The sequence below is a fragment of the Passer domesticus genome, chromosome 17 (assembly GCF_036417665.1).
Source record: "Passer domesticus isolate bPasDom1 chromosome 17, bPasDom1.hap1, whole genome shotgun sequence".
NCBI classification, from domain to species: Eukaryota; Metazoa; Chordata; class Aves; order Passeriformes; family Passeridae; genus Passer; species Passer domesticus.
In genome coordinates this window covers 6,648,122-6,671,501 of record NC_087490.1, presented here as the reverse complement: position 1 = coordinate 6,671,501, position 23,380 = coordinate 6,648,122, and the positions used below count along the sequence as shown (strand labels likewise).

Below are 23,380 nucleotides of genomic sequence, written 5' to 3'. Positions count from 1 at the left end.
TTTGAGATGGTTTGTCTGGCCAGTCCTTTAAGCAGATGCTTGGCATACTCCGCCCTTATTGATGCAGTGTGTCATGCTACACTTAGTAAAGGAAGATAGGTAAAAATTGCTTCAAATTGTTCAGCAATTTGGAGTGATGGAGTTCTTGCCTGAGATCCTTCTAAGGTGGGTAGATGCATAAATCGTAATCCTGTGGATGAGGAAGTCAGGACACAATGGTACCGTCAGTTACTCAGCATCACGAAAGGAAATCCTTGGCAGAGCTGGGAATAGCTCTCATTCCTGTCATGCTTAAACTGCACAGCTGATACAGTGACTCTGGGGATGTGCAGTGAACAGATGTGGCTGTCACAGTGTGGGACAATGCCAGCGTATTTCTGTGCTGAATATTTGAACTAGAGTCAGTGTTCCTCCTTGCCACTCACACTTGGGGGTTCTGGTCACTTTGATATCCTGCTTCTTCCTTCTGTCCCCTGGGTGTGTGCAGGGCGTGGCTGACAGGATGGTGCAGCTCACTCTGGTTCTGCTCTTTGTGTCTCTAAAAGTATTGAGTGATACTAGAACAAGGAAAGGAGAGCAAGGTGAATTTGCAGCCCAGTCTAGAGATGCAGAGTAATAATTGTGTGTCGCAGGCAAAAATTGTCTCTTGTCACCACCTGCATGCTGGGCAGTTTATAGCATAGCACAGACTCCAGAAAGAATTGTCAACCTTATGACAAGCAAAGTGACCTGCAGCCCAGGTGAACGTTTCTCTGCATGAGTTGCTGTCTCCACCATTTCCAGCAGCTGTGGATAGAATGTCTTGGACATGGCAGAAGCTCTACTGTCTGTGTTGTCACAGCTTTCACTTGGTCATTCTCTTATATTATTAAATAGGCATATGTGTTTATTTATACATTGTGTTCTCTGCTTCTCTTGCTTCTGTTCTCCTCTTGCTCCACCTGCAGGCTTTGAATTATTGTACCAGCCAGATGTGGTCCGACTGTACCTCTCCATCCTCACTGAAAGTCAGAACTTCAACACTCTGGAAGCTGCAGCAGGAGCTTTGCAGAACCTTAGTGCTGGCAACTGGACGGTGAGTGCTGTCTTCAGTCTTTTTTGTTTCCTTTGTGCAAGTAAAGAATAAGGGGATGTCCCATTCTAGGTGTGTTGTTACTTTGTACATTTGTATCTCCTTTAAAAAGGAGGGAGGTGGGAATGTCAAGGAAATTACTTCCATTTTCTTATTGAAGATGTTTTGCATCTTCTGGACTGGTGATGTTTCCATAGTGGAACTATGCTCAGTGCCACCACTTCAACCACTTAAGCATTGCTTTGTCGGTTCAGAAAAGCCTGATATTGGGTATTAGATAGTTAGGTGTTCTGAATACTTAATTTGTTGGATTGACAGTTTGCTGAGGAAACTGCCCTCCAGAGTGTCCCCTAACACCCTCTGTGAAGCATCCCCAGCGCTGATCACTTCTAGAACCGCTCAGCAAAGTGGGACTGATAGCAGCCTGAGGGTTGGCAGGGTGGTGTTTCACAGCTGCCTTGGGTACAGCTTATTTTAAATAATTCAGGCTTGTTTGAAAAACAACCATGAAACAGAATAAAACCATGAAATTGGAGGAGGAGGAAGATAACAGATGCTTTAGATGCCTTACTGTTTCTTCCAAGTGACCTCTTTTTTCCTGATCCAGAGGGATGTGTTTTCACACCAAGGTGTGCACAGAACAGATGCTGGCAGATGATGCTCCTTCCTTCTGTTCCTGCCCTCTTTCCCCAGAAGCTGGAGGATGAACTTGTACACCCTTTCTTCCTTGGTTGTTGGTGAACTTGAATGAAGGGTTAAGGCAATGGGATAAATCAGCACACACAACCTTTGCAGGGAAAAAAATGTGTTACAGCACTGAAGTAAATGCCAGGGGCAAGGAAAGAGCAGGTGTATGAACTCACAGCATTTGGTGCTGTTTCTTTTCCCTCGTGCCCCGATCAGTGGTCCACGTACATCCGCGCCACGGTGCGCAAGGAGAGGGGGCTGCCGGTGCTCGTGGAGCTGCTCCAGTCCGACTCGGACAAGGTTGTGAGGGCTGTGTCCATTGCCCTGAGAAACCTTTCCATGGATCGTCGCAATAAAGATCTCATAGGTATGTCTGAACTTCTCTAACCGGCCTGGGATCTTGGAGACCCTTGAGAGACCTCCTGTTTTCTGTCCCTTGTGCTGAGGATTTGTTCTCTCTGCAGTTTCCAGCCATGCTGTCTGGGATTGGCTGTAGCCACCAAGTGGAGGGAGAGCTGTCAGCTCAGAATGTATTTCCAGCAAGCTGTGGCTTGAGGGAGATCTCTAACTTGGGAGTACCATTAGGTGTACATTTCTGCAGGAGAGGAGTGTGTGTAGATGTGCAGAGGGCTGGATGGGTTCAGAGGTTTCTTGTCTTTTCCTTAGCTCTGGCTGGGGTGGGACTTGTGCTCATAGATGTTGCTCCTTAGGCCTGCCTGCTATTCCAGTTAGAGTGGAAGTATGGCCTCTGTCATGCTGAGCCAACCTGGGGAAGTGCAGGGTACTCTAAAGTTGTACCTTTGGTTTTTTTGCTTCCTCCTTCCTTTCTCATCCTTTTGCCTGGTGGGTATTTGTAGAAGCTGGACACTAAGCAACTTACTGTTCTTCAAGTTGGTGTTCAGCACTGCTGTAGCTCCTATCCAAAGTGGTACCTGCCCGTAAGCAGGAATTTGAAAGATTGAGCTGAGATGAGTTTTTCTCAGATGACTTCTGTATTTAACTAAGGTATTTGTTTAAACTCTAACCTTGTCAGGCCAGGAAGTACTGGTGACCTGTTTAGGGCCATCATTGAAGTTGATACTGGCAAATAGCAAGGTGGGATTCTACCTTAATATGTCAGGTTCTCATTTTAATAGTTCAGAGGTGGAGCCAGGCAAATGGTACGGATAGATACCTGAGAATGATAAAATACAGGTTCCCTGTTTTCTCTCAAGTACTATACATGGAGAAGACTAACTGCACCCAGGAGGAAACACTCTCTTACCTTTGTTGGAGGTTAATAAATGCATGGCTGCACACCTTGCCCCAGAAGGCCTATTACAAGGCTAAGTTGAGTAAACCATGTGCGTGTATTAGCATGAATACCTGGCATTAGCAGCTACTGGATGCTTTTTTGCCTCAGGCTTTGCAAAATATGATAGATGTTGGCTGTAAAATTCTCAGTAAAAATGCCTTTTTTTCTCTCCTCAATACCTTTCAGAATCCATGATGAAGGACTTTTTTATCTTGGCTTTATCAGCTGTCAATCGCCTTGAAATACTGAATGAATGATAAATACCCTGTGAAGTTACAGTCTTGTGGTTTTAAAACACATCCATTATAAGGGGATTTTCAACATAGCAAACACCATTGACTTTTATCATTTAGGATGGGAAGCTTAAATTATTATTAGGGCTGCCTAATGGTATCTCTTCACCTTATCTAGGTAGTTATGCCATGGGTGAGCTGGTAAGAAATTTGCCCAGCAGGCAGCAGAGATCTGCAAAGAACCTGGAAGAGGACACAGTGGTTGCAGTGTTGAATACCATCCATGAAATCATTACTGACAGCTCAGAAAATGCAAGGTCTCTGATCCAGACACAGGGCATTCAGAAGCTGGTAGCTATCAGCAAGTCAAGGTAAGTGACAGTTGAAAGTAAAATGTATAAGAACTCCTTGCAAACATGAAAATGTTACTGTGAACAGCAGCTTCTGCTTTGTGAAAGTATTGGAGTATCCCAACCTCTCAGAGCTGTAATTTCAGCATTAATATAAACAAAGTAAAAACAGCCAGCACCTTTAAAAGGTACGTGTTGAAGAAGGTTAATTGATGAGTCACTTCAGTCATGTTAAGACGTGCTCTCTCCTTGTCAGAGTCATCTTAGCACCATGTATGCACTTACCAGGCAGCATTTGCAGTGAAACCCTGATCTCTGGTTTTAGTTTGAAGGCCTTTTTTCTGTGGCAGTGTTCCACTGCTGGAATGCCAGTGATGAAATCTGTTTCTTTCAAGTGAAATGGTTAATGATATGTGGTAATTGTTCTGGCCAAAGGGCTGGTGGTCCTGGTTTGAAGTGACAAATTTTCTCCCATTTAAAAACTCTGTTCTGACTGCTGTGGAGGAAACTTGGTTTTGTGTAGTTAGATGTTGTGTGTTTGCTGCAAACTTCTGGGAGAGTGGCTGAAGTATCCATCTTGGGTTGTATTGTTACAAAATATGAGAGCCACCAAAAATCTAGGCCTGATTTGTATTATAAAAGGTGTCTGTGTACTGACTTAGTAAGGAATAGATAAAATTTCATTTTCAATTTAAAAACAGCTTACTTTTTGTGCTGACCAAAATTACTGTGTAAGGTATTTGAAACCATGGAGCAACTTCATTGAATTGTGAGGAATAGATGTACATTGCGATGAAGGTTTGAAAAGTGGCTTAGAACTTTTTTGGGGGGATTTTTATTTTGGGTTTGTTTTTTTTTTTCCCTGAATAAATCCAGGCAGAATGGAATCTGTCTGTTCTTTGTTAATGACAGCTACAAGACAAAAGTGTCACCATGGCCTCTGACCTGACCTGACTGTGCTTGTCCAGCAATACATGTGAAAACACAGAAATGTGCAAAATTCATAATATTTTGATTTCTGGTTTTGTCAGCAAATACCTATAGATATTATGAAGTCACTGAATGATTTCACATAATTCCATTACTTATAGGTTGAAATACTAGCTGTGTGGATTATTAGGTATTAACATACAAATAGTTGGACATTGCTTGATACTTAAACTGTAATTTTATCTTGCAAATCAGCCAGTCTCCCAGAGAAACAAAAGCAGCATCTCACATCCTTCAGATGATCTGGAGCTATAAAGAACTACGAAATGCCCTTCAGAAGGATGGGTGGAACAAGTCACACTTTCAGGTAAAGATCTTAAATAAGTTCTGGAAATGCCTGAGTGGAGATGTCTTTACTTAGGCCAGTTTGCAGTCTGTAGATCTTCTGTTCTTGCAGGTGAGAGCACAATGGATTGTACCCTGCTCAGGAGCACCATCCTGCATAGAGTTGCTGGCTGTGCTTTGCTGTGGTCTGTGGAATGTACCTCTTTAGGTTTGGGGAGTTTGCCATCCTGTGCAGCCCAAATTCCCTGATTTACTGGTGGAAGAATTAGCATGTCTTATCTTAGTTGTGTCTCCTTTGAAATATTCTGTACAGCAGCCTAGGGCAGCCACCTCTGCTTGATGCAGCCTCCTCACCTTTTCTTGTGGAAAGCTTTTGCTTTTTTCACAGGACAGCAGTGCTGCCATTGAGAGAACAGGGAGAAAATTCCTCCATCAAATCTATGTGAAAATGAAAAATGCTCCATTCCCTATTATCAACAGAAGGGGGGCTTAAGCACATTCCATAATCTCTCTCTGTGCTGTTGCTTCGTTTATTTTTATTATTCAGTTTCCACAAGTAGCAATTTGGTGTTTGTGTGTTTTTTGTCTTGTAGTCTGTTTCTGCAGCTCCAAAGGGCTCCAAAGGTACTGCTGGCAGGTCTGGCTATGACGACAGCACTTTGCCTCTGGTGGATAAAAGTCAAGGTCAGTTCTTCTCTTTACCACTTGTCATATAGTGCTTTACTGGTTTTCTGGATTTGTTGTAACTGTGTTACAGCACAAGGGGGTAAAAATGCATTATTCATGTGTGATTTTTACCCCACAGTCTCAGAATAATCACTTCCTATTACTTGGAGAGGGATAGAATTTCTTCCCTTACAGTGTAGTAGAATGTACAGTACTGATACTGTTTTCTCAACTTGGATGAAATGTTATTAGTTAAATCTGCCTGCAAGTGGGGTTGACCTTAACCCTACTCTGTACTGGAGTTTTTCCCTTTTAAAATAAATGTGCCCATTTTGGCACAGCCTCTTCCTCTACCATGCAGGGCTTTTTTACTGGAGATGAGTTTATTCAAGCTTCAGCTAATCCTGTCTGTGCTTTTTCATGAGGCACAGCCACACCAACACCAGTGTAACACCAGCTTAGATTTCACCATGATTGCTGTGTCTCTGGGCCTGGCTCTGGTTGCTAAGAGCAGGATTTGCCTGGTGCATTTTCTCTGGTTTAACTGCAGGTTAGTGCAGAAACAACAGCCCCACAGTGCCCTGCCTGTTTCCACCTTCCCTGTCTTTGATCAAACCTGGCACATTATGCAGACAGAGGATGATTTGGGTCAGCTTGTTGATGTGACAAGAAACTTGTTTTCTTTGTGGATTAGTTTTCTGTTGGCTCAGCAGGCTGCTGGATTGGCTGGTGTGCTATGAGAAGCTGCACCTTTACTTATTTTCCTTCTCTTTTATTCTGGAGAGACCAAAGAGAAGCTTGTTAATCATGGTAGGTAGTCCAAAGCAGAACTGTGGTTTCTGTTGGAGAGAGAAAGCCCTGTATTACAGTGCCAAAGCAGAAAATACATGGATTACATGTGCTCTCTGGAGAATTTGATTAAAACTTCCCTTTCTGAATGGATAACAGTTGAATAGTTTGGGAATTTTTTGTACAATAATCTCTGCATTCAGTACTTTATCAACCTCTCTGGTTTTGTAACTAATTCAAAACTACCAGGTTTTGAGAAAAGCAAATGTACCTCAAGTTGTTGCAATGCTTCTGTTTTCTAGATAATGAGAAGTCTGGGAGTCGTGATATGATACCTATGGATGAACTTGGCCCAGGTAAATTCAGTCATAGATCAAACTCTCTGTCTGTTCCAATAGAGCACACTGTCACTCACAGGAAAGTTCAGCTATTTCTCTAGGAGATATTATTTCAGATGGATAAAGCTGACATTTAAAAACAGAGCATTACCTCACAAAAGATTGGTCATCATATTTTTTTTTTCTTTGTACACATGTAGAGTGCACACCAATTTCCCCCACTACTTAATGCATGTATTGGAGGTACATTGACCCAGCTTTCATGCTACTCTTTGGTCCCTGAGGCAGCTGCATTCCCTATTACAGATCTGGAAGTCTCCAGGATTCAGAAAGAAAGAGTTGAAAATTTACTTCAATGTACTGCTTGTGTTTAAATCTGTTCTGCCTTTATTTTTGTAGGTAAAACAAAAAACAGGTTAGTGTGTGTGATATTTATGACTCTCCATTTACCTGCATCTAAACAACCCTGGCTTTTCCTCTAGACTGAGAAGAGTCACTGACTGTCGGTGATGTGCTTTGAGACTGATAAGCTCTGTAGTGTTAAACTTCTTTTTTTTTTTCTTTGCCAAGGTGGATAAAGGTGCTGTGTGGTCTCTTGAGAATTTGCACCTATTAAAATGCACCTATATGAATGCCTCCAGATCAAACAGTTTGGTACACTGCTATTAGTAACTGTGATTGAATAAAATAGCAAGTTAGAGCCAAGAAAAAGCCAAGCATGTTCAGAAAGTAAAAGAACAGGTATATATTACCTTTTGTATTCTTGGAAAAACGAGATGCCACCTGCTATGAATCAACTGTCCATCTGTATTTTGCCTTAGGGAACACTGAAACATTTGTTCTCACAATGGAAGAAAATCTCTTCGTAGAGGATTGCCTGGCAGGAATAGCTGTGTGCTGGCAGGTGCTGCAGAATGGGCAGTGCTGATTGTTTATAGTCTCAGTATTAATTGCTGCCTTATGCTCTCAGGAGTTACTGGTACAGCCCTGAGTACAAAACAAAATGCAAATTTACAGCATATGTACACCATCAGGCAGATTCTCTGGGCCATGCTGTTCTCCAGTCTTTTTATCACCTTTAGAAGATGAGATCTGTCAAATTTTCTTGATTCCAGCTCTTGAGTGCTTTTTACTTCCAATATGACTATGACTTCAGTCTCTTTCCAGCTGACTTCTGAAATAACACAACTTCATTTATCCAGTTTACTATCATTAATTCCAGGGAACTGGAATAACAACATTTCATCTCTTTTCTTCAGGCTCTTCCAAATGCTGCATGTTTTTTGTCTTATGGGCATATTAATATGAGAAGGCTGCTCTAGAATTTATTTTCAGATTTTATCTTTGTAGTGGACTGTTGTGTTCTGGAGTGAACACTGGAATGAACTGGTCCTTCCAGCCCAGTGTTCATCCCCTGCTGAGTGCATGCATACAAGACTGATGGTTCCAGAGCATCCCACCTGTCTGCCCCTCTTCTGTGGGTTCTTCTCTCCAGTGTTCAGGTTGTCCTGGTGCCTGGGCCTTTCCTATTAACCCACATGGCTCTGCCTCAAGGTCACAAAAAGAAAATTGCTGGTGCTGTCTCAGCTTCTTTCCTAATGCTGTAGGAGTCATCCTTCTCACCAGAGGAAATCACTTTGCTGTCATTGGTTAGGGAGCAGAAGGATACGTTCCCCATCAGCTGACAGTACTAGAGCAGTCTGGGGCAGTGGAACAGCCTGGGTAGGGTGTGGATGTGCTGGGAGATACAAGAAACAACCGTGGGATGATCAGGTTTGTCAGGTGTCCCCAGCTCCAGGCAGGCTGGAGAGCAGCAGTGCCACTGGCACCATGTGCCTGGGGCCCTGCCCCTGAGCTGTCTGCAGGGGCAGCAGAAAGGTGACCTCTAGTCTGTGCCAAATCCCCCAAAACTCTGTGTGTGCCTTAGTTAAACTGCAGGCACTCCCATAGGAGCACTGTGGAGGTGAAATTGTTCAGACCAGAGACAGAGTTCAAATGCCATTGTCCTCCACGCCCATCTTAGGCATCACTTTTCCTTTTTCCTCCTCTTCCTTGATGGGTTTAGAGGCTTGATCTTTTTTAAGTTGAGAACTGTGTAAGGGCACAGATGGACTGACAGTGGCAGGCATGTATTTAGTCCTGTAATTTGTGATGACATAAAAATGTTGCTGTAGAGTGAGGGGGGGAGATAGAGAAGCAATAGAGACAGCAGTCAGCAGGATGCCGAGAGAGGGAAGTAAACAAGCCAAGGATGGGACATTCTTCCATTGATCAAAGTAATTTTGGTCTATACAAGGGATTGTATTAAGTCAGAGTAATGTACTTATACCTTGGAGCAGCAAGATCTATATAGATCTTTATGCCACAAAGCAGTTAATTCTAATTGCCTCTTCAGATGAATATGAAACATGAGCAAAGCAGTTTTCTAACTGCAGATTGCTGACTTCTTGCAGAGCTGTGGTTCTCGGGGCAGTGAGGTATTACTTCTCTAATGCAAACTCTTTCAAAGTATTTCTCATTTTATTTGATCAAATCATGAACTTTCTATCTCTGCTGCTGCTTATCTTGACAGAGGCAAACACAGTGTGTGGGTTTTGGACATGACCTGTAGGTGCTAGTCAGTGTGCAGGCCAGGGGCCCACAGGACAAAATGCAAAATGTGTTGGAGTTCAGATGCAAAGGGCAAAGTTCTTGAGTGTTCTTTGTTATCAGATTATTGCCACTGCAAAACTGGGATTTTCCTCTTGCTGATGTGTCCTGGCTAAGTGTGGGAGTTTTAATTTTTTCGTAGCATTAAAGATACATTTTGGTTTTTTATTTTTTATTATTACAGTTTACTAATGATCTTGCTCCCGGGGAAGTATCACAGCTGCCATCCTTCACTTAGTGGCTGTTGCTTTCTGGGGGTAGTTCAAAGGTTTCCATTGTGTCTTGGCAATTCCTTTTGGAAGTGTTTGTCAATCATCCATGATGATGGCACTACAAAAATGCAAAGTGATCCATTGCATCCTTGTGAGTATAGTTACCATGAGATTGTAAAAAGCTACCACCCAGTTGCTGCAAGTTGGATATTCTGTTTTTCCATCACTTAATACATACTTCTGGGAAGTATGTTGTCCTAACTAAATGAGGAATCTGTAGATTAGGACATAGCCTACTGGCAGGGTTCATGTCTGTCATTTGAAAGAGAATTATCGGTCGTGCCTTCTCCACAAGTGCTGGCTGGGTAGCTGGGTGCAGCTGGTTTTTTACTTTTTTTGTTCAAAAGGAATAGCTAAAAATGTCAGGCATCTTAATTGTCAACAAGTAATTGTAAGTTAAGTGTTTTGTAGCAAATCATGCTTTATGATCTGTGAACTACATGTATAACTCCAGAATTCTTCAGTTATTTTTGGTCAGCGTGGTTAAATCATCTCTTACTGCCCTTGATGTCAAAAATACATCCTGCCTCAGGTGCTTGTTTGCTGCTCTGTGTGCCCTTGGGTGTGAGGCACACAGAACACTGCAGCTTTTCTCATTTTGACCCGGCTCTGTGTGCAGTTGTCATGTGGGCAAACAGTGCCACAAGAAGCCCACAAATACATCACTAATTTTTCCTTAATAGCCTGTTACAGGCAAGTAATAAACCGAGAGAGAGGCATTTTGATAGTTCATGTAAAACTTTTTGTGGTATTCTAAAAACACAGTTTGTCAGGACAAGAAAACATTAATGATCCCTCAATTACATAGGGGAAAACAAAAGCCTACAGGGAGGTATAAATTTGGGTGTTGTTTACTCCAGATTACAATGCTGTCAAAGCAGAGCAGGCAAGGATCTATTTGTCACTGTTAATGAGGGAAATCTGATGCATCACGAAAATAAATTAAGTTTTGCATTGTCTGACAATGATTCAAAGCAAAGGTTCTGAAATAATTACAGCCATTTCTTTATAAAACCCTCTCACAGTTTTCTTCCTTGTGTTCATCATGCTTTCATGCAGTTCCTTAGTTGTCAGGAGAAAAGGCACCAACAGGTGCTGCTTGGTAATGAAAGACAGCCCAAGCACAGCAGGGATTGCATTGAGATTTCTTCCAACTCGACAGGCCCTTTTTCTCAGTGCTCTGACGGGGACTCTTCCAAATTATTGTCATGTCCTGCTAGTAGTCAGGCTCAGGAAGAGTGGGAACAGGCTGCAGAGCATTCCGAGAATGAACACAGCCAATTAATCAGGCTGCTAAGCCAGGAACACAGGATTTGGGCTGAATTTGGAGCTCATTAGCCACAGGGCATGAGATGACAACTTGCTGCTTTCCTTGGGCACACTAAAAAGTGCAGCAGGCCGGGATGAAAACAGTGCTGCTTGCTAATGAGTGCCAGCATCTGGCAGTGCTATAAAAAGAAGACTTCTCTGTTTGTTTTTAGCTAGTAAAAATGAAATTTCAGAGCTGGAGCACATGAGAAGCAGGCTGCTGGGGTTGTGGTGGTTTGTTTTCCTTTGCTGAACGATTCTGCTTGCATCAGCTCTGTTTCTGCTCTTGTTTTTGCTTCATGCCTGCCTGTTGTGTTTTCTCCTCAGATGGATATTCCACCATCGACCACCGAGACAAGGAGCGCAAGTACAAGAGCAGTGATAACACAGGAGACACGTCCGAGAAGGAGCCGTTAAAAGTGAGCTCCCTCTCACTGCTGGGGGCTAGGTAGTGCCCTGGGAGAAAGGAGTCCAGTGTCCTCAGCCAGAAACACAGGGTAGTCACTCACCAGGGGGATGAATAAAGGGTCTTTTTTTATTTCACATAAAGGCATTATTTTATAATTTAGCACTTGGCTAACTAGAAATAAAAACAAAATGTTGCTTTCCAGTGCAGGAGCAAGTGCAGGTAGTTGCTGTACTCTTGTAAATGGATGAGGTTGTAAAGATAGAAAGTGTTTTTTCTGTTGCCCTTGTCCAGGCAGCATTCCCTGGCCCTGAGCTGTGTAACTGTACTCAGACTTTGTTCTGACAAGTCTCTTCAGATTGTCATGCTGCTTTACTGTCTTCATCATGAGAAATAGGTGTGATCTCGTGTGTCCATGTCCAGCAGTGTGGTGAATAGTACTCATTTCTGCAACACTCATTCACAGTCCTGATGGTGGACCATGACCATGGGCCAGAGAGATGGAGAGCGAAGAAGAGACATGCACAGTTATGTGTGTGTCTTCTAAATAAAATTTAGACTGCTTTCTAATTAAAACCAATTCTTACTTTACAATGCTTTTTGTTATTATGGGCTGTGTACAAATGTGGCTCAGTACGCTCTGTGTAATTTCTGTTGCACTTCTCTCCCTTTTCAGAGTAAAAAGTCTGTTAATGCTGTGGCCACCAGTTCTCCCTGGCCTTAACAAAAGCATGGGTTTTCCCCTGGGGAAGTAATTTCAAGAAGAAAAATGAGAATTCATTGAAATAAGAGTCAGTGGTAGGAGACACTGTTGCTGGTCTGCAGAAGGCTGTCCTTAATAGCCTTCAGCACGTTGTTGATAATACCAGAAAATCCAGGTGATTCATGCTGAGGGAAAACAGTTAAACTTCAGTCAGGTGAAAGGCAAACCCACCATCATTGAACAGGGAAGTAAAAAAGTGGGATTTGGAGAAAAATACTTCCCATAGATGGTAAACCAGGAAGACTGCACCAGCTTGTCTGTTTTAACTTGCCTAGTCAGGCATTTCCTGCTGTGTTCTGCCTCTCCCAGGAGGTACACCCGGCAGAGTGGCTTCAATCTGCCTGGACTTTTAAAGCTGATTACTGAAGTCCTACAATGTGTCCCTCTCCTCCAATTGGCAAGAGATGGTCCTGCTTGAGCCAGTATCAGTCAAATAAGCTTCCTAGTTCCCTCATTACAGTTCAAGTACATTTTTGCAAGGATGCAGCAGGAATGGATGCAGTAAGTTATATAAGAATCTTGATCGATAGGAGCTTGGCAAAAAAAATGTCATTTCAAGGAAAATAGGATAAGGTAGGAAAATTAACAAGTACTTGTTATTTTTTTCTACTCAAAATTCATTGAAGTGGTCCAATGCAACCCTCAAAATCACTTCAAGCAGCCCCAACTCCAGTGTATGACCAAAGTGAAGCACAACCAAAGTTCAGGAAGTGTCAACAGTGTGTGACCCATAGCCTGTGCTGCCCCTTGGTTCTGAGCACCTGGGGTAGCCTGAATCCAGGCTGGTGTGCACAGCAACGGTGTGCACAGCCCTGCCCTCACCTGGGCACAGCTGAGCAGCTGCTGCTCTTCCTCTCTGTGCTGCCAGACAGAAATGTGGCTGTGGGGGTTGTAGCTCGTGAGCTGTGTGAAAGCTCAAGGGAGGCTGGGAATCCAGGGAAGTGTGGCCTTTTGGATGTTGCAGATGCTTTTTTCAGTATTGTGCCTTTGCTGATCTTGTTTCTTTCTCTACCACTAATTTTCCCTTGTGCTACTTTAAGCTGACTTGTTTGGTGGTTTTGTTTGATTAATCCGCTCTGTTTTGCTTTAACTCCTCACCCTGTGCTGCAGAATGACACAAATAGGAAAAACATTAACAGGAGTAACAGGGCTTCGGTGAATCTGGTGGATGCCCGTGACATTAAACCCCAGCCTGTTGACTCCTGGGTCTAATTTGCATGCATGGTAGGTCCTTTTAATGGTAATTGGGGCTAGTAAATAACTTTCTCTTGTGTATGATCTGTATAGCTGTGGGATCTCTTCAAATCTAACTGCTAACTTAGAGATAGATGAAAGTGCATTTGGAAAAAAAAAAGCAGTGTTTATAATATCCAGTGTATCTGTAATGAAATGCAACCAAACACCACTGTGTGATTAAAAATAACCTGTCAAATAGCCAGGCAGAAAATTAATATTGTGAATGATTGGTTGTCAGCTGAAATGTGAAATATTTCTGCTGTTAGGCCATGGGAATGAATTTGAGTAGTGTGTTCCTGCTTCCAACCATTTTTCTCCCTCAATGCTCATTATAAGGATTAGACTGAGACTTAAGAAAAAACATATCCTTGACTATTTTTGGATGTCCCCTAAGGTTCCCACGAATTACAGCAGGAAAGCTGCTGACTGTACACAAGTTACTTTGCAAGGAGAGATTATATTGGTTACACAATAAACAGTGACCCACAACTCCCACTTTTCTTTTTTTTTTTCTTCTTTTTTTTTTTTCTTTTTGTGTGTCACTAAAGAAAGGTGCCTTTTTGTCGTGTTCTAGTTGTCTGCCTTTGCCATGTGCCAAGTTCCTCAGTAATGTCACCGGCCTTCCTTCACTCCTGCCACTGCTAATCTGTGTCCTGCTGTCTTGCTTGAGTTACCCCGGCGATACCTTCTGGCACTCTGTCAGAGGATGCTGTGTTTGGAACAGCAGGTGTTGTGCCCCTGGCTGTGACTAAAGGAAAATTTCAGTGACTGTCACGAAGGCACTGAGCAACTTTCCCGTCAGAGTGGGCAAGAGACTTTAAAGGCCCAAATTCCAAACCATGAATCGTTATCTACCCCCAGAATTGTACATGGAAATCCCTTTCATTAGTGGGTGAGAAAATTCCTGGATAGTCTTTCCCCTCCTTCCTTTCAGTCTAGTAGAAATGCAGGGTGTTAGCAGATGGTTTCTGTTTCTGGTTGGAAGCACCTGCCTAGAGGAGGCTTTTTCAGCATTTTGAGGTGCTGTCACAGAGCAGGTCCTGGCACCACTGGCCTCCCACGGCTGCTCAGCGCTGCATGATCAGCCATGGTGGCTCAGGCACAGGGTGTGCCTGTGGTGCCTGCTTCACTCCTGCACTCTGCTCTGAGAGGTGAAGCCCTACCAGGGGGTCCTGATTTTGAAAAACCAAGTCTGTGCTCGTTTTCTCCCAGACGTGCCCTTCAAGGAGCCCATGTGTTGGCATAGGGTGGCATTTCCAGTCACTGTCCTACCACAGGTGATGGAGATCACCAAGGCCATGCTAATCACTGGTATTAATCAGTTCTGACTTTATTTTGCAGGGCTAAAGTCCAACCACATTTTTTTTAATTGAGGGGGGAGAAACAAACATTGAATCGACCCAGAGGATCTCATCAGTCACCACTGCCATTCAGACTGGGAGGGCTGCAGGTCCCAGGAGGGCGTGGGGAGCGAACCCACCCGAGTGCCATCGCCCGGAGCACGATGCCTTACAGCGAGACACTCTGCTGCTTAACTCCCTGACATTCCCACCAGGAACAGCCACCGCCTCCCCCTCCCTCCCTCCCACTCCTGCAAGAAGAAAAGCAAGAAAAGAGAATCCAAGCTTCCATGTAGCTGGCTGCGTTCTTAGGTGACTCTTAGGTGTGGATGGTGCCAAGTTGGAGAAGCGCACATCGCGCGGCAGCTTCACAGCGCGAGAGGAACTGCGGGATTTGAAACGATACCGTAGGTGTAGCCTTGAGGAGAATAGCACTTTTCTGGTTTGGGGTTCATTGCTTTGGTTTTTGTTTTGGGGGATTTCTTTTGAACTGTGACTCTTAACGTTTTTGAAGGCTTTCTGAAAAATGTTTAGGTTTTCTTTATTATTCCCACAGAAGGTGCAGGAATGTTGAGTGGCTTTATTGGATTTCAATGAAGGGAGAAAATGCAGAACAAAAACTATTAAATGCTAGTTAAATGAACTGGAGAGTGGATAACAAAATTGATGCAAGCTGTATAATCTGCTTTTAGAGTAAGCTATATCAATCACAGTGCTATATTATCATTATAATCTGGTGTACAATACTTCTGCCTTTTGAATTCTGTAATGTCTCTGTTTTTATTTCTGCATATTGAAAAGCAGTTTATGGAAGGTTTCAGTGTCCCTGGTTCAGAAATATGTGCTGGGAAATGGAGTTGGCTGGCTTTTTATTTTCATGTTCTCAAAGATTGCAATAAGGAGCTTTTACATGTTAAATGTATTATTGTTGCATTGATGATAATGAACTATTTTTGCCACAGCTGTTAAGACATTGAAGGAAATAGGAGCTTTTTTTGTAGGATGTCTCATTCTGAACACCTATAAATTTGAGATGGGTCTGTCACTTACATTTGATAGTAAATTTTTCAATGTTGGATCCATGTTTTCTTTGGGCTAAAGATCCTGATGAAAAATGCCACAAAGGGAACTGGTTTGGCATTTTAAAATCATTGTTTCTGTGTTTCTTTGCTTTTGAGATTGCATATTTCATGTGGCGTGAAAATCACCTGTGTGCAGCAGCTCTCCTCCAGGATGCCAAGGCCTGCCTTCTGTAGGGCATGTTTACCTCAAGAAAACGTACTCTGCAAATGTGGTATCCGGAAATGCCAGGAACTAAAATGATTTCAGATCACTGATTTTCTCCAGGCATTGGTCACGGGAGGGCAGCAGATGAGAACAGAAAGCAAATATCTCAGTATCAGCATTGAGAGGACTTTTGCTGATTTTACTTGGTTGCCACTGTTCTTTGATTGCCACATTTAGTTTTAAACAAGCTCCTAGAAACGGTGTGACTGGAAAGCACATCCTTGAGTCTAGCAAACATCATTTGCGGTTTTCAGTGCCTGCCATTCCTTTTGTAACTAAAAAGGGGAAGTATCTAACAATCTCACCTCCCCCAAAATATTACTGTAATAGTAACCATTGCATTTTTTGTATAAAAAATTTAAAAACTTTAAAAAAAGGCAAGTACCAAGAGCTTTGTATCTTCTTGAGTATATTAAAAATTTGACATGAATACATATATATAAATAAATAAAAAAGTCTATATATCTATATATATATATTGTTGTGCAGAGAATAGGTTAACAAAACCATGTAAAGTAGTTTGCAGGAGAGGGAAGCATTTGTTGATTCAGGGAAAAAGACTGATGCCAGAAGCTGTCAGTGATTTGGATGATACGTGTGCTGCTTCGCACCCTCCCTATTTGACCCTCATCTTCCACGTACGTTGCAGTGTCACTTCTGGATCCTGGGGAAGGTGAAGTTGCTTGGAGCAAATCAACATAACAGAGATTTGTTATTTCACCTGCATGAGAGTCCTATTGGGCCAAAGATGCTCAGCGGATCAAGGGAAGCAAGGAGAGGCACCTGTGACCATCTGTGTCGGGCAGTGTCTCTCTGTGTAGACATAAAGTGTGGCAATGAAACCAGATACATCGTCTGACTGTATATTATATCAATGGTGCTCTTTTCATACTTGTTCTGCCAATACGCGGAGACCCTTTTAACCAAGCTACACAGAAGAGTTTTATATCACTTTTGGTTATGTACTTGGTGTATTCTTTTTGTATATGAAAGGATTTTTTTAAAAACGTTCAGTAATTAGCAATGGAACCTGCTTTGTAGCTGACTAGAACAGTGTAAGAGAAGGGCCGTGCTGTCAGTCTGTCCCTGATCTACTTCAAACCATATATTTACCAAAGGAGTCTGAGAAAAAGTTCACTTAAAATAAAGACCTGACTGTTGAAAGGAGTCTCTGCTAAGACTTTGTGATTTAGTTATTGTGCAGATATTTCAAAGCCAGCAAGAAATTAACAGAGAAAACCGCAGGAAGGGGCAAGTGAAGTGACTGGGGCCAGTTATGATCATGACTTCCTAGATATCCCATGGCTCTTACTGGGACATTACAGGGACACTCAGATCTGGGTTGGAGTCTACATTCATCTGTGTCATTATTGGGCTAAAAACACTAAGGACATTTGAGAAGCAGATTCAGACCCCATCTCACTTCTCCCAAAAGTCTTTTTTGGTATTTACACTGCACCCTGAACTGTCCCTATCAAGTTAGATGGCACTGGCTGCCCAGGTCATCGTAGCAAAGTGTTCTTTGTTTTCCTGGGGGTGTTACAGCAGCCAGCAGAGTTGTGAGCTGACAACATGGTTTATTGCTGCAGAAAATCAGAGGATGGTATGTCAAGAAGTTGATGGGCCAAGGCTTCCCCTGGGAATCACACTTCAAACCCCTACCCTTCCCATGCCTTACATTGACAACTAATTCCCAAGTATGTAGCAATAACCCATCCTCGCCATTACTGTAGGGTTTTTTCTTCTCAACAAACTGTTGTTTGGATGCTGAGAAAGGAAAACAGACTGGGGGATGACTTGTATGTGAGACTATCACCTTGTATTCTCAGCCCACCTGCTGAGGTCCAAAGCAGGGTGCCTTGAACCAGGCCTGGTGATTTAATGTCCTTTTTGTCTATGGCCAGGGGCTCACTGGTGGGATGTGTGCCCATCCCTGCCCTCACCTCTCCCCCTGTTGGCACAAGAGTGACTGGCTGTTCGAGCTGTTCTGGATTGTGGGTGTATGAACCCGTCGTTGTTGTATTTTGGCAGCTGGGACTGTATGTAAAGAAGGGAAAGTGGCAGTGTGTGTTGACTAATGCTGCAGTAGGGTCTAGAGTCTCCTGCTAAAAGGCAGGCAGTGCTTTTTAGGGCTCAGGTATGTGACCTCCTCTTTTACTGTTGACTCCACTGTGAAAACAGGAGGGAATCTGCCTGCAAGGGGCTGGGATAGAAGAGATTTCTACCTGCAGAAATTGTAGTGGGAGGGATGGTTGTGGAAGGAAGTGAGGGTGTTGCAAGACTCTTGATAAAGAGGAGGAGGAAATTTGATGGCCCAGTCAAGGCTGAGATAACATGGGGGAGAGGGAGACTTCTGACAGCGTGTGATTACTGTAGAACCTTCTTCCCAGGAAGGTGGCTCACATGTCTCCCAGGCATTTTCACTGAGCTGTGCAAGTTGAAAGAACACTGTGTGCCAACTCCCCTGGAGAAGCAACAAGTGTGTGAGCAGTTGTGCTTTACAGCTTCCCAGGTCAGTCAGTGTGTCTGCAGAATCCAAGGAGGAGAGCAAAAAGGCAAGGCTGTAGGACGTTTTGATTCTGTTGTGGATTTAAGTAGCAATATAGCCATGCATACAACTCAAGGTGTGTTGTCAGCTTGAAATGCTCCCTAGGGAACAGCTTGGGCAGCCATAGGTCCCAGTCTTCAGTGTCTTCTGTTCTGGCATAACTGCTGCCTATCCCAGATGTGTTCTCACATGCTCAGACCTTCTGGTTCTTAATGTGCTTCTACCAGGAAAGCAAATCTGGTCTCTGTTGCCAAGATGCCCCTGGGGACTAGGAACTGACTTGCTGTCAGTGACACATGAAGAAAGCCAGGGGTGGCATGTCTGTTACAGAAGTTTCCTAAGTTTGTGCCAGCTCTGAGGAGAAGTTTCAGTAATGCTTTCTAGCAGGAAAGCTTTGTGCCAGGCAAAGCAGTTTTCACTCCTAGAGCAGTTCCGTGAGACTGAAGGTAGTGAGTTACCTTCTGATACCTGCCTTAAGGTTGAGCATAGGCTCAGCTGCCTGTGAGGGAGGTGCACATGTCAAACCCTCGAGTAAGCAAAGCTTCAGAAGCCAAATGGGCACATGGGAGTGGTTATAGCCTCATCTGCTGAGCGCCTGCTGGCTCCGTGAAACCTACAGTGTGCCAATACCTTCAGCCAGCAGGTTTGTGCTGTTGGGGTGGAGTTTTTGAAGGTGTTTATATAGGTGTAGTTTCTTGCAAAATTTCCTTATGATGCCCCTAAAATCTGGTGTTTCCTTATCTTTGACAGAGAAAAATCTCTGATTTACTGATACAGTAACTAACCTAGTGCATTTAAGGGGAAGGTATTATGAGCCTTTGTTTTCTGTTTAAAGTTTGACATCAGGGTAGGATGATCTGAAGTCCAAGGTGAGGAGGAAGATAGTGCAGATACTACAAGGCCTGCCAATCTGGTTCTTACTGTTCAGAAAAAACAAAATAACTAGACTAAAAGCTTACTGGTAATTAGTAGCTAATGTGTTTGTAACTATCATGTGCCTTAAAATTTTCATGGTAGGAGAATTTAAAAAAATCAACAATGTGTTTTCTGTAATAACTGCTCAACATTCTCTCTGTAGATTAGACTGGTGGGATTTTGCATTGTATTTACACTGTACTATAAACTGAAACACTTAGAATGGTTTGATTTTACAAGTATGGAGAGGAAAAAAAGGTGAATTATGCTTTTCATAGAACAAATATTACCGTGACAGAATGTATTATTACTATGATAGGATCTTTCCATAATGCAGACAAGTAGAATGCTTGTTAGAAACCAGGTATGTAGGATAACAGTTTGGTGTGTTTTCAATAAACCATGCCTGGAAAGAATACATGTGCCATTGGTTATCTTTTTGTTTCATCAGGTATCTCAAATACTCTTTGGCTTTTGCAGCAGCAGTTTTCTGTGGCAGGGGATTACTCAACCCTAGTTCAGGTCAATGCTCTGTGTTAGTAAAAGGTCAGTGGTAATGAGAGGCAATTGAAATATCCTATAAATGAGTAAAGCTTCATTTTTGACTCATTGCCATATGCTGGAGTTCTGGCACAACCCTGGACTGTAGTTTGTGGGGTTTTTTTATTTTTTTACTATACAAGCATATTTCTGTGGGAAAGACATCTGCATCACTGTTCAAGGGCCAGCATGTCTGTGAGCACAGAACTTGCTGATAGCTTTTCCATTTGGGAAGTTACTAACCTTTCTCAATTAAGTCATAAAATCTATGTAACTTTACAAAGATTCCACATTTCTGAAATGTGTGTAAGAAAACTAAATTGTAGCAGTGTATGAGGTTTGGTTGACATGAGAAATTGTTGCTTTGAGGATGTGCCAAATAATTTACATTGGGTACTGTGGAATGGAAGAAAATCCTGATAATGAAGAATCACCTATGTATTGAAGGTAACAGCCAGTTACCAACAGATGCTCATTCTCTTGAGGACTGCCTCATCTGTGTTTGTGAGATCAGTGACTGGCACCTAAACACACCATATTCACCACCATGTCTTCATGAAGCCTGACAAAACTTGATAAATCTCCACAGAATGTTCTGTGAGGTCTTAGAGAATGGAGGTCATGCTTTCTGAGTGAAAGGTTGATGAATCATTGCTAGTAACATAGTTTGCCATATGAGAATTCCTGACTGTACCATTCACAGCACTGTAAGGTTTCACTTACAGGCAAATGTTTGGAAACAGAGCTGGGAAGGTCATCTCCAGCTTACCTTCCCTCCTTATTTCAGGTGTTCTAAATGCAGCCCCAGGTGTTTTGTAAAATCATCTCTGGATCTGTTCTTACAGCTGGAGGTTACAGTTTCACAAGTGCTGTGATAAGATGTGGGCTTCTGGACTTAGCATCCTGCAGCTTGGTGTCATCATTCTTCCACCGCAGTGAGGAATCTTATTTTCCCTTTGTGGGTGCACTAATATGGCAATGAATAGCAGATGCTGTAGGTAAGGTACTGAGCTAAAACAAATATTTTGGTTTTACAACTGACATTTTATAGCTGTCAAAATGACTTCATTTCCAGCTTATCACAGGTTGGGCAAACAGAAGTGGTAAGTCCTGCAGGTAAAAGGTTAATCTGGTAACAGTGGGCAAGAAATACCAGCCCTCATCTGTTTCAGGTTTCAGCAGTGTCTTGGGGTAATGTTCTGTCCTCAAGGGTCTCTTTCCCAGTGTTTTTCTTTGAAGGTCTCTAAGCACAGCAGTGGTAAGATCTTGTTGTGGTGCAAGCTGATGGGGGATCTTTTGAAACAGGAAGATGCTTTATAATGTCATTAACTGAGCTGTAGAGACAGAGGCAAAGACTGAAACTCTGGTACTCAGTTCATCTTGTGTGTGCACAGCAATCATAGCTGTTATTTGTAAGGTACCTTATAACTGATTCCTGATTGACTGCTCAGCCAGGCAAGGACACATCACTGCCCTGCTGGTGTCACCTTGGATGGGAGAGTTGGGATCTCAGTGGTCTCTCTCTTCTTGTGGCTCTTGTAGGGGTTTCTGTATGTTCCCTTCACTGCATTTAGTGTTTGACTCATTGCTCAGAATTCTCCAGTGGGCTGCTTTTCACTTCCTCATGCCAGTGGGAGGAGGCAGTGGCTCCTGTACCCTGCTCTGTACTCAGACAAGTAAATTCTGATGGAAGGATCACTTCCATGGGTGCTGTTATGCAAAAGTCAGTAGTGCTAGGTTTCATTAGATCTTAAATCCTCCTTCTTTCTTGTACACAAATTGGTTCAATATTTTGAAAGGTGGTATCGTGTCCCTTTGAGGTAACAAAGAGGCTCTGGCAGAAACCAGACCTCACTCACGTACTGCCTGAATCACTAAGACAGCCTGGACAGTAACTGTCATCTGGAGAATAGGTGTAAATTACCAGTATTTGGTGATATTATGTCTTTCAGACGTGAGCTGTGAGAATTTGCAGAGATCCATGTATGTTGTTTTAGGGAAGTTCTTCCCCTTGTGAGCTTTTTAGCAGTGGTGCACTCTCATGGGCACTCCTTACACACGTGCACCATTCCATGCAGTTTGTGCAAGCATAGGTTGTGTCTTCTGACTGTACTAGGCTGATGTTGCAGTAACACTCAGCAGGTTTTTAAAATATGCTCGAATTAGAAGATCCACTGTCTGCCTTTTCCTTCTCCCAGAATTTAAAGTGTGACTTTATTTTGAAAAGTGCCTCCTTTCCCTGGGAGATTTCACATTTATGTGTCAGTGACTCCAGATCATATTTGCTCAACTGACCAAAAGCCTTTTTTCTAATTGTCAGTCATGCAAACTGAGTCAGGCTTTTTTCTTTTCATCCCTTGCCACCAATAATTAAGAACATTTTAAAAATGTAGTGAAGTGGAAAAATTATTCTTACATATGGAATTCTGCAGATATTCTGTTAGAACATACATTGTGTTTATTTTTACAATTTGCCATGTAGGAGATGTTTTCTAATGAATTAAAATACCTTTTTATACTAAAAGGTGGCTGTTACATTTGCCATATGTATTACAAATACATTATTCACTACTTCATCTTTTGAAATATCCACTCAACAGGTTCCCACCTTTCCTAATCTTCTTGACAGTCTCTTGAACAGTAATTTTGGCCATTATTCTGATCCTCTCTTGGAAAGTGCAGAAGACTCTACCTGTTTACTCTTACTCATCCTTCTGAGACTGGTTTGCTCATCAGCCTGTGGGATGTGCCCTGCTGTGACAGGAGTGTCTGTTGGGTGCAAAGGTGCTTAGGGCTAAACACAAGTGAGGATTCTTTGGAGTCAAGGCTTTAGATGTACAGACAAATTTTCTGGTAGGTATCCAGATCCACTGTAGGTATCCAGATTTTCCAGTTTTCCCTAGAAACTTGTATATGCCAGTAAATGTACTTGAAGATTATTTTGCATTGCAAATTTTGCAAAAATTGTTTCCAGCCACCTGAAGGACTTTGGTCCAATGACTTGCAGTTGTGCTGAATACCAAGAGGACGTGCTGCTGAGCGATGTTACAGAACTAATCACTGACAGTACAAGATGGAGCTGTTAGAACTCAGTGGTGGCTCTGCACAGAACAGCACAACACAGTCACCTGAGGCTGCTTCTGCATAATCTAACCCACTTCAGGAACTCTTGTGTCTGTTATTATATATGACAGAGTTACCTTGTCAGGAAAACTCTGATAGTGTTGCCTTCTCCCGGCCCTGTGAAATGCACACTTTACAAACTGGCTGGGTCACCGTGGCTTGCTTGGTCCATTTCTAAGCTGACTCTGTCACCTTAGCCTGTTCTAGTTTTCTTTTGGTGATCCTCTGTTCCTTGCTAGTGTCCTGGAGGTGGATTTTCTGCAGCACACAGGCCAGGGCAGGGACCACT

At 42.8% G+C, this 23,380-nt stretch overlaps 1 protein-coding gene across 17 annotated transcripts in view; it reads left to right on the top strand.

Annotated features, from left to right (window-relative positions):
- Positions 1-19,846, top strand: part of ARVCF (ARVCF delta catenin family member) — a 247,318-nt gene extending 227,472 nt beyond the window's left edge. For 16 of the 17 annotated variants that reach the window (XM_064392940.1, XM_064392945.1, XM_064392943.1 and 13 more), the window contains 9 exons: positions 948-1,075; positions 1,976-2,126; positions 3,465-3,657; positions 4,822-4,933; positions 5,505-5,595; positions 6,669-6,722; positions 11,261-11,352; positions 13,213-13,326; positions 14,680-19,846. In XM_064392940.1, coding sequence (XP_064249010.1) covers positions 948-1,075; positions 1,976-2,126; positions 3,465-3,657; positions 4,822-4,933; positions 5,505-5,595; positions 6,669-6,722; positions 11,261-11,352; positions 13,213-13,314 — 923 coding nt within the window. In that variant the 3' untranslated portion in view covers positions 13,315-13,326; positions 14,680-19,846. The remainder of the gene's footprint in view (positions 1-947; positions 1,076-1,975; positions 2,127-3,464; positions 3,658-4,821; positions 4,934-5,504; positions 5,596-6,668; positions 6,723-11,260; positions 11,353-13,212; positions 13,327-14,679) is intronic. The other variant, XM_064392948.1, reaches the window with a different exon arrangement.
- The last annotated feature ends 3,534 nt before the right edge of the window (positions 19,847-23,380 follow it).